This window comes from Microtus ochrogaster, chromosome 8 (genome assembly GCF_000317375.1).
Source record: "Microtus ochrogaster isolate Prairie Vole_2 chromosome 8, MicOch1.0, whole genome shotgun sequence".
Taxonomy (NCBI): Eukaryota; Metazoa; Chordata; class Mammalia; order Rodentia; family Cricetidae; genus Microtus; species Microtus ochrogaster.
Window position 1 is genome coordinate 65,536,133 of NC_022015.1, and position 11,770 is coordinate 65,547,902.

At 39.9% G+C, this 11,770-nt stretch overlaps 1 protein-coding gene across 1 annotated transcript in view; it reads left to right on the forward strand.

Moving 5' to 3' along the window:
- The window catches only part of Kif11 (kinesin family member 11), a 49,131-nt gene that overhangs the window by 15,516 nt on the left and 21,845 nt on the right, over positions 1 to 11,770 (forward strand). Inside the window, exons 7-10 of the mRNA XM_005352191.2 lie at positions 737 to 827; positions 1,069 to 1,311; positions 2,397 to 2,492; positions 6,199 to 6,287. Of these exons, the coding sequence (XP_005352248.1) occupies positions 737 to 827; positions 1,069 to 1,311; positions 2,397 to 2,492; positions 6,199 to 6,287 (519 nt within the window). The remainder of the gene's footprint in view (positions 1 to 736; positions 828 to 1,068; positions 1,312 to 2,396; positions 2,493 to 6,198; positions 6,288 to 11,770) is intronic.

The window sequence follows — 11,770 nt, forward strand, 5'->3', positions numbered from 1 at the left end:
ACTATCTTTTCTATAATTTATTTATTTATTTTTTAAAAAATTTATTTATTTATTAAAGATTTCTGTCTCTTCCCCGCCACCACCACCCATTTCCCTCCCCCTTCCCCTTTTCTATAATTTAAAAAACTTATAAAATAAGAATTTTTAGGGACTGGAGAGATGGCTTAGTGGTTAAGAGCACTGACTGCTCTTCCAGAGGTCATTAGTTCAATTCCCAGCAACCACATGGTGGCTCACAACCATCTGTTATGAGATCTGGTGCCCTCTTCTGGTGTGTGAGCATACATGGAGGCAGAATGTTGTATACATAATAAATAAATCTTTAAAAAAAAATAAGAATTTTTAAAACTATAAAGAAAAAAATTAGTATATTCTCCACTGCTGATCACATTAACAAATGCAGCAATGTTCTGGATAGGAGCTATCTTCTCTGAGACGTTCCTTTTTTTTTCAGAGGTGCCTGAAAATTCTTTGTGTGTGCATTGCTGGGGATGGAACCCAGGAACTGGTGTGTACTAGATGTAGGCTTTACATCCCCAGCCCTAAAAGTTCTAGGGGAGTTTTAATAGCTTCTTTTATGGTCAGTATTGTAGGTAGCAGGCAGGAATTTTGTCATTCCAGGTTTTATTGTTGTCTTCTTTGTGTGTTTAGATCTTCCTTGCCGGGTTTCAGTATTTTGTAGAGAACAAGTAGTGCTTTACATTGTAATGATTGGACACCTGGTCTTGTTTTCTAGTCGCTCCCATTCAGTTTTTTCTGTTACAATACATATGAAGGAAACTACAATTGATGGAGAAGAGCTTGTTAAAATTGGAAAGTTGAATTTGGTAAGCATCCTGCTTTAATGCCACTGTGTTATTCTTGATTACTTCCTAGAGATGCTTGGGATTTCACTTACATACAATATTTCTATAGTTAACTCCATTAATTACTTTGGAGTAGAAGAAGACACTTGTGGAAAGTTTATTTTGCTAGCCATTTAGTACATTATATAAAATAGAAGATATAAAAGAATACAAATCTTTGAATCCAAATACAATAGATTGACATTTCTTTTTTAAATTAAAGGTCGATCTTGCAGGAAGTGAAAATATTGGGCGTTCTGGAGCTGTTGACAAGAGGGCCCGGGAAGCTGGGAATATCAACCAGTCCCTGTTGACTTTGGGAAGAGTTATTACTGCTCTGGTGGAAAGAACACCTCATATTCCTTATCGAGAATCTAAATTAACTAGAATCCTGCAAGATTCTCTTGGGGGGCGTACAAGAACATCTATAATTGCAACCATTTCCCCTGCGTCTCTCAATCTTGAGGTAAGCCCTTTGAGAGAAAGCTACAGATGTGGGAATTTTTTTTAAAGTATTGGTTTTTTTTTTTTGTTTTGTTTTGGTTTGGTTTTTCAAGACAGGGTTTCTCTGTGGCTTTGGAGTCTGTCCTGGAACTAGCTCTTGTAGACCAGGCTGGCCTCGAACTCACAGAGATCCGCCTGTCTTTGCCTCCCGAGTGCTGGGATTAAAGGAGTGCGCCACCACCGCCCGGCCTAAAATAATTTTTATATTTATTTGTTTACTTATTTTGTGTGTGTATGTGTGTGGGTATACAAATTGGGATCAGAAAACAACTTGTGGTTGTCACTTCTACCATATGGGCTCCAGGGATCAAGTTTGGATCATTTGACTTGGTGGCAAGTGCCTTTGCTCATCTTGCTAACCCTTCATATATTTAAAAAAAAAATTGCTGGGCTGGGAAAATGGCTCAAAGATTAGAACCTTTGGTTGCTCTTCCAGTGGGCTCTTGTTGGATTTTTAGCACCAACATGGTGACTCACAACAACTCTAGTTATAACTGATGTCCTCTTCTGGCTGCCTTAAGCACTAGACCCACACAGAGTGCACAGTCATACATGTAGGCGAAACACCCATAGCCAAAATAAATTGCTGAGGGTCAATAGTGGTGCATGCTGTGTAGGGGTTCATTGAGAACTCAGACCGAGTCAAGTCTTTTTTTGGAGCACTGACTTATACTTAACACACTAGTTTCATTACAGTATATTATTGTGCTATGTTGAAATTGTGCTACATATCAACACTTCATTCTTTTTATGGGTGTGTAATATTTAATTATATGGATATAGGTATTGTGTGACAGTGTTCCTAGAATCTCATGGACAAATGTCCACTCACCTCAGATAGAGTGCATGCCAGACCAAAAGCAAAGACATTGCCAGAGCTCACCTTGGTGAACGAATGGGTTTTATTGGGGTTACTTATAAAAGCAGAAATGACTCAAAGACAGCTGTATCACCAAAAGCGTTCTCCCTCCCCCATGTACATTTTAACAGAAGCATCTTATCTTCATCTTCATGTCTTTAGTAATTAACCTTTCCTTTTCCTGACAGGAAACTCTGAGTACATTGGAATATGCTCACAGAGCAAAGAACATAATGAATAAGCCTGAGGTTAATCAGAAACTCACCAAAAAAGCTCTCATTAAGGTAATTGTGAATTTGTATGGAATAATGTAATCGTGTTTGGCATGTCTGAAGTACATGAGTAGCAGCAGATATAGGGTTTTTTTTTTCTTTTTTTCCCTCGAGACAGGGTTTCTTTTTGTAACCCTGGCTGTCCTGGAACTCACTCTGTAGACGAGGTTGGCCTCTAACTCACAGAGACCACCTGCCTCTGTCTCCCACGTGCTTGGGATTAAAGGCCTGAGTAAGAATAGCAAGAGTTCACTTTTAATCAGGATTTGTTAAATGTCTTGCCGTAGACATTTGTTAATGAGTGATGGTCTCACTGACCAAGAGAAAGGGTTCTGCCCACAGTGGTTCTGGAGACCTGCTGCACTAAACTGCTCCACCAGCCCCATGTGGTAGGACTTTTATATAGTGATTTAAAGTAAAGTAAATGCCTGCTATTACAGTGTTCTAACACTGATATGTTGACATTCCCAGCTTTATAACACAGTTGACTCTTGACATTTGTGTTAACAAGTAGAAATTTTGTTTACATCTTTGAGGCGACATTTACTCACCATGCCATTTACCTCTTGTCAGCACTTATTTAAATGATTTAATACATTAATGTAGTTGCCCAACATCTATACAATCCACTTTTAGAAAAAAAATTAACATTGTAGTTTCCCGTCTTTATAATCAAGTAACCATTGAAACGCTTTCTCTATGTCTGTCTGTCTCTGTTTTGTTCTTGAGCAGAATCCTAAGTTTGTAGCCCAGGCTGCCCTGGCATTTGTCTTCTTTCCCCTCTGCTCGACCTCTTTAGTTCTGGGATTGCAGGCACGAACCACCATGCCTAGTTTATCAGTACACTTTCTAAAGAGAGTTTTGATTTTCCTGTACATTTCCTAGAAGGAGAATCATATACTATTTGGCCTTTACTTCTATCTTTTACTTGGTATAACTTTTGAGATTTTATTTATGCTGTTGTTGATGTGTGCCAGTAGTTTATTTCTTTATGTTGATGAATAACATTCTATTGTATGGATAATACTATATTTTGTTAAACATACACCAGCCAGTAAATTATTTTCCAAAATGCCATAAGATGCTCATAGAATTCTCTCCTCTCTTCTTAGTGCTAGTTTCCTGCACTCACTACTCAGTTCTGTAGAATTCTGTAGTTTCAAAAGTATTATTGAAGGGAATTAAACTTTTACAGTACATAAACTTTTGGAGTTGTCTTTTTAAATTTTGTATTCTCTGAGGTCTCACCCAAGCTGTCATGTATCCATCTCAATAGGTCTTTTTAGTGCTGGGCGTTTTGTGGTGGCTGAGCTATTTGTATAATTTATATGATAATCTTGAATGATATATTGAATAACTTCAATTTTTTTTTTTCTGGGGATTTGCTGACAGTTTCAAAGGGTTTAGTCCATGATCATCTTGGTGGGGAGCATGATAGTAGGCAGGCATGGCATGGAACAGAAGTGACAGCTAAGAGCTCACATCTGATCTGAAAGGAGGCCGAGAGAGGAAAACTGAGCCTGGCATGGGCTTTTCAAACTTCAAAGCCCACCTACTGACATACTAACTCCAACAAGGCTCTGACTCCTTCCTAACAGTCCAACTGGGAACCAAACATTCAAACACATGAGCCTATGGGGGCTATTCTCACTCAAATCGCCCCAGTACATTTTCACTTAAAATTTTATTATTAACTATTTACATGCCATGGCGTACATGTGAAAGTCAGAGGACAGCCTCTGATGTCTCTTCCTCCTAACCCTGACCCAAACCCTGACCCTAACCCTAACCATGGGTCCAAGAGATTGAATTCAGGTTGTTAGGATTCTGTGGCAGATGCTGTAGCAACCAAGACATCTTTTCTGTAATACACTTTCATTTCTTTGTGTTATTTGTCAGAGAGTGAATTTGCTGTGATACATGGTAACTAAGTACGTCAGTCAGTATTTGTTTTGTTTTTTTTTTCCGAGAGAGAGTTTTTCTATGTAGCCCTGGCTGTCCTGGAACTTGCTCTGATACCAGGCTGGCCTTAAACTCACAGAGATTGGCCTGCCTCTAATGATCAGTGATTTTCTAATGATTTTTCTAATGATCAGTGATGTTGAATATCTTCTCTTGTACTTGCTTACTTGATATTCATGTCTTTTTTTTTTCATATGTCCTTTTTTCTCTCCTTTTTATTGATTTTTATTGAGCTCTACATTTTTCTCTGCTCCCCTCCCTGCCTCTCCCCTCCTCCTTCAACCCTCCCCCAAGGTCCCCATGCTCCCAATTTACTCAGATCTTGTCTTTTTTTTTTTTTTTTTTTTTTTTTTTTTTGTTTTTCGAGACAGGGTTTCTGTGTGGTTTTGGAGCCTGTCCTGGAACTAGCTCTTGTAGACCAGGCTGGTCTTGAACTCACAGAGATCCGCCTGCCTCTGCCTCCTGAGTGCTGGGATTAAAGGCTTGTGCCACCACCGCCTGGCGATCTTGTCTTTTCTACTTCCCATGTAGATTAGGTCTATGTAAGTCTCGCTTAGTGTTCTCATTGTTCATATGTCCTTTTTGTTTGTTTTGTTTTGTTTTTCAAGACTGGGTTTCTCTGTGCAACCCTGGCTGTCCTGGAACTTGCTCTGTAGACCAGGTTGGCCTCAAACTTAGAGATCTGCCTCCTCTGCCTTCTGTGTGTTGGGTTAAAGGTGTGTGCCACCACTACCCAGCTCAGGTGTCCTTTTCGGTGACATGTTTGTTTATGTCTTTAGCACTACTTCCTAATGGATTATTTGTTCTTTTTTGGTGCTTTAGTGTTGATTTTTAGATTTTTTTTTTTAAAATATGAATGGGTGTTTTCTCTGCAACTACATTTTACTCTTTTGTGGTATGGCTTCCCGTCTTTTGTGTTATCTAGTTTATCAAGTGTTTTAGATTTATGTGGGCCTATTTCTGGACTCTGTTCCATCCCATATTTATTCATCTCTTTTCTCACCAATATTACTACTGTAATTGTATAATGATTCTCAGATTGTCCTGGTTAGTTTTGTCATCTTGATATAAGCTAGAGTCATTTAGACAGAGGGAACCTCTATTGATAATATGTCCCAAGCAAACTGGCTTGTAGGCTTTTGAGGTTTTTGTTAGTGATTGATGTAGGAGGACCCAGCTCACTGTGTACTACCTCTGGTTAGATGGTCCTTGGGTATATAAGAAAGAGGGTTGAGCAAACCATGAGGAGCAAAGCCAGTATGGCCTCTGCTTTGGATTCCTGCCCTGACTTCCCTCAGTGACTGAGTATGACCTGAGGGTCGTAAGGTTAAGTGAATACTTCCCTCCCAAATTTCTTTTGGTCACAGTATTTTATCACAGTAGATAGAGATCAAAGTTGGATAGGAAGTTTAGAATGAACACATTTAAAGACTCATTAAGGCAATTGAAAGAATATTTCTAGACAAATTAGCATGGATTTAAAACTATATAGCTATATATAGCTATATAGCTAGAGGTAGGGTCTACACATATGATCTCAGCGTTTCAAAGGGTGAGACCAAAGCTTGCCATGAATTTCAGGCCAGCCTGGATTTTGGAGTGAACTCCTATTTTTTTTTAAAGTATGATTATAACTTTTTATGTTTGAAAAACATAAAGGACTATCATTTATTTCCTGTATGTTCTCTCCACACTGAATGATAGAACAAGAAAACAAAACTAACTTGGTGTTTGTATATAACATGCTTTTGTGTAGGAGTATACAGAAGAGATAGAGCGTTTGAAGAGAGATCTTGCTGCAGTCCGTGAGAAAAATGGAGTGTACATCTCTGAAGAAAGTTTTAGGTAAGTCTTTGGCTGATAAGCTTTTTTTTTTTTTTTTTTTAAGTTTACCTTATTCAGGATGAGCTGTATGGGCCAGAAGAGGGTACCAGATCTCCTGGAGATGGATTTATAAACAGCTGTGAGCTACCATGTGGTCCTGGGAACTGAATTCAGTTTCCCAGATGAACAGACAGAACTCTTAACTACTGGCCATCTCCCCAGCCCCTTAATTTTGTTTTTAGAGATGGTTTCACTGTGTGTGTATGCATATGTATGTATACACACACATATGTATATATACACATATATGCATATGTGGATATATGTGTACACACATACACACATGAATATATATGTCCCGGGCTGGCCTGGAACTCTCTGAATCTTGCTTCAGCCTCACAGTTACTGGAACTACAGAGGTGTCCTAATATACTCATCTCTAAAAACCATACCTTCAGATAACAGGTAGTTTGATGTAAAACTACCTATACTTATAAGTATGTAGCAATAAGGAAATGTTGTCTACTGCCAATAAGTACTTCTTTTGGTTTGGTGTTCAAAAGTAGTTACTGGGCCAGTGAGGTGGTTGTTTGTAAGGGAACTCGCTGCAGAGTGTGACTTCAGTTTGATGCCTGCAACTCACATGGTAGAAGAAAAGAGCCCACTTCCACAAGTTGACCTTTGATCGCTACATATATGACATCATATTGCATGCGCACATATGCGCATACACACACACACAAAACAAATAAAAATTTAGAGGTTTTTTTTTTCTTCCTAAAAAGTGGCATGCCCCAGGAGGCAGAGATGGAAGGATTGAGAGTTTGATGCCGGTCAGGACCACATAGCAAGACTGCTCTTAAAAGTAAAGCTATGATCAATGAGATGTGTCATCAGATAAAGATGTTTGTTACCTAGTCTGAGGACCCGAATCCTCAAACCCACATGGTAGAAGGAGGGAACCAGTCAGGCCTCCAGAAGTTGTCACCTGACCTCCATACCTCCATATGTGTGCTGTATGTAGCACACACCATCTCCCTCACCAAACAAATTGTTTACACACACACAAAATTGTTATCAAACACTTTTTAGAAAGCCTTTTATTTTAAAATAATCATTGTTTGTGTGAAAAGTTCTCACTGTACAAAGTAGCCCCGTGCATAATGATCATTTAATTAGGCAGGGTCTCATGTAGTCTAGATTGGTCTCAAGCTCATTGTGTAGTCAAAGATGACCTTTAACTTCTGATCCCCCTACCTCTACCTCTACCTCCACAGTGCTGGGATAAAGGCATGTGCCACCATGCTTAGTTTAACTGAGTCCTGGGGTCAAACCCAGGGTTTTGGATGTGGAACAAGCGCTTCACCATTGGAGTCACATCCTCAGCTCTTTTATTATTTTTGTTTTTTGTTTTATGACAGGGTTTTGCTATGAGGTCCTAGCTGGCCTTAAACTCACTATGCAGGTCAGGCTAACTTTGGATATATATATATCCTACTTCAGCTTCTGAGTACTAAAATTACAGTGTGGCTCATAACACCTGGCACCCCATATATGATTTACCCAGTTTCCACCAATATTCCTTTATATAACCATGATTCAATAGTAAAATAGGATACTGACTGACACTGATGCCTTGTGTATGTATAGTTCTATTCCATTGTGATACATGTATACATTTGTGTAACCATCACTGCAGAGAAGATACATAGACCTCTTTTTTCTACGTCTTTGAAAAAGGTCATATTCATCTTCTCTTCTCCCTATGACCCCTGTCATCTAACAGTTCTAGACCCAGTCATTTCTCAAATTTCCTAACACTCAAGAAATCAGTGTAACCCCTTAAAACGGGTCTGGAAGGCTTATGAGTTTTGTGTTTAAAAGTATTGCTTCAGCCAGGTGGGATATCTCATACCTTTAATCCAGCCAGTCTATCTTTAAGAAGAAGAATCATTCATCATACTTTACCTTTTTTTTAAATGTTTTTTTTTTTTTTTTTTGAGACAACTTTCTCTGTAGCAGTCCTGACTGTCCTAGAACTTGCCCTGTAGACCAGGTTGGCCTCAGACTCAGAGATCTGCCTGCTTGTGCCTCCTGAATGCTGAGATTAAAGGCATGTACCACCACTGCCTGGCTATTTTACCTATTTGTTTGTTTGTTTATTTTTAAAGATTTTATTTATTTATTATGTATACAACATTCTGCCTCAATGTATGCCTGCACACCAGAGGAGGGCGCCAGATCTCAGTACAGGTGGTTGTGAGCCACCATGTGGTTGCTGGTAATTGATTGAACTCAGGACCTCTGGAGAAGCAGACAGTGTTCTTATCCTCTGAGCCATCTCTCCAACCCCATTTTACCTTTTTATACTTTGATTTTATGTTCGAATATTTTTGTTGAATTTTATTTCTGTTGTCCCATTTTCAGTTTGTAAGACCTATATCACATCTTTCCAGACCTTTAGAGACTATGGTGTCCTATTCTAGTGTAGGTAGATTGTACTCCTCAGAAAATTGTTAATATTATTAAAACTTTACACTTTAGGATGTGTGTGTGTCTGTTTTTTTTTTTTTTTTTTTTTTTCCGAGACAGGGTTTCTCTGTGGCTTTGGTGCCTGTCCTGGAACTAGGTCTGTAGACCAGGCGAACTCACAGAGATCCGCCTGCCTCTGCCTCCCGAGTGCTGGGATTAAAGGCGTGCGCCACCACCGCCCGGCCTTGTGTCTGTGTTTTCAAGACAGGGTTTCTTGGTGTAGTTCTGGCTATCCTGGGATTCACTCTGTAGGCCAGGCTGGCTTCAAACTCACAGAGATCCATGTGCCTCTGCCTTCTGACTGCTGGGATTAAGGTGTGGGCTATCACTGCCCACCATTTCAGAATCTGTTTTACTTTTTGTTATTTCCTCAACTGGCTAGTGAGTTTTGGCTGGCATTAAAATATGAATTAGTTTTGTGGGGGGAGGGGCTTGGAGTCTTGTAAGTTGACTGGAGTGTAAAAAAAGTGATTCCTGGAATCACATCTGGGCTTCCATCACAAATTTTCCTTGGTTGAATTTTTTGTAGGGCAAACGAATTGAATCTTTCTGAGAACACTCACCCTGTTCTCTGGTCAGAGAATACTCTAGCCACTGTTAACAATTAGCATGGGCTTAAAGGAGTTCACTGCTCACTGGACTTTCCATTCAGATGCCTGGCTCTTCACTGTGAGTGCCCCCTAGAGGATATTCAGCAATATCCAGGCCTCTTATTTGTTTTAAGGCAAAGACTTTATTGGATGAGTGTTACACAGCATTATTTAACATTTAACTTGAGCAGATGGAAGGTGAGAAGCAGGGTGCCATTCAAGTCCATGAACTGAAGCAGGCTTGTGAAGATGTGAAGTGTCGATAAAAGGTAGTATGAAGCAGAGCTCAAAAGTTGAAGTTGTGGGGGCTGGAGAGATGGCTCAGTGGTTAACAGCATTGCCTGCTCTTCCAAAGGTCCTGAGTTCAATTCCCAGCAACCACATGGTGGCTCACGACCATCTGTAATGAGGTCTAGTGCCCTCTTCTGGCCTGCCGGCATACACACAAACAGAATATTGTATACATAATAAGTAAATAAATAAATATTTTAAAAAAAAGTTGAAGTTGTGGGGCTGGAGAGATGGCTCAGCGGTTAAGAGCATTGCGTGATCTTCCAAATGTCCTGAGTTCAATTTCCAGCAACCACATGGTGGCTCACAACCATCTGTAATGAGGTTTGGTGCCCTCTTCTGGCCTGTAGGCATACTTGTAGACAGAATATTGTATACATAATAAATAAATATTTTTTAAAAATTGAAGTTGCAACATGGTGATTTTTTATAGTGAAAATCTAATTTGTAATAAAATGCCTTTGAGAAATTTGTCATGAGAAAAAAGTATTAAAACCTGACCTTTCCCAATGCATTTTGCCTTTTTAGTATTATTTTGGTTAATTCCATCACTCTGCAAATAAGATTCCTAAAGTTTGAAAGTCTGCCTGTTACATCCCTGCAATTCCATGTGGCAGGGAGACACCTGGTTCCGGGTGAGCCTGAAAGGTCTGGGTGGTCTGAGTACAAGACTGTGTATGATTCAGGGCTGCTCCCTGCTCTGCTCCCTGCTGTAACAGTTCCTGGCCATTTGATAAGATATTGCCATGTGGAAGTTCCCAGAGAAATCATTCTAGCATACGGCCAGGACTTTGTAGCACCTGTAGTGCATTAGGATCCAAATTAAGCTCACCCAGTTAAGCCACCACTCCACCCCGCCCCACCTGAATTTTCTTTGTGAATTATAAATCAAATCACAGTCGGGTTTATTAAATGTCCTAAAAATCACACTCAGAGCCTTTTGTTACTCCTGAGCATGGGGCTCTGGGTAATCTCACCCACACAGAAAGATCATGGAAAGTTTGAGCTGTTAAGCCACGTGCTCACTCATCCACTGTATTTCTTCAGGTGAATTCTGTGGGTTGATTTCTTTTTTGGCATTTATTTCTTTTCCTTTAGTAAGTAACCAATATGGTGTTATATTTCTGGTTTAAAAAATAAATTAGTATTGCTATTAAAATTAAGTTTTATTATAATTAAAGCACTGTCAAATACAACATTTTTAAAATGTAATATTACCAGATCGATTATGACTTTTCTCATGTTTTCTCCATTCATTAAAACAGAAACATTAGGCCAGGTGGTGGTAGCACACGCCTTTAATCCCAGCACCTGTGAGTTCGAGGCCAGCCTGGTCTAGAAGAGCTAGTTCCAGGACAGGAACCAAAAAGCTACAGAGAAACCCTGTCTCAAAAAAAAAAAAAAAAATAACCCCAGAAACATTAGACGTGCAATGGTGGCGCATACCTTTAATCCCAGCACTTGGGAGGCAGAGACAGGCAGATCTCTGTGAGTTTGATATGTATTTAACAAAGATTACCAAAAAATGTGGTCTCTATTTAAGAATTCACGTTCCCCGCACCAAACGTTTAAGCTATTTTCATGGATCTAGTTCTGTCACTTGTTCCCCAGAGCCAAGGCCAACTTGACAGCTGTGGTAATTTCTTGCACTTTTAAGTAGAGGCTCTAGCCCTGCGGTGGTGGCGCATGTCTTCAATTGCAGCACTTGGGAGGCAGGCGCAGACAGATCTCTGTGAGTTTGAGGCCATCCTAGTCTTTAGAGCTGGTTCTAGGACAGTCAGGGCTACACAGAGAAACCCTGTCTCAGAAAACAAAACAACAAATGAAAACAATCAGGTAGGGGCTTCTTTTGGTGTAAAGTGGTCCAGGTGAGCACTGACACCATCATCTTTTCTGGACAGCACTGCTCAGTAAGGAGTGAGGGGAGAGGTGGTAATAAGTCTGTACAGTTTAGAATTAAGATCTAGCTTTTGGCCGGGCACCACCATGCGCATGCCTTTAATCCCAGCACTTGGGAGGCAGAGGCAGGCGGATCTCTGTGAGTTCGAGACCAGCCTGGTCTACAGAGCTAGTTCCGGGACAGGCTCCAAA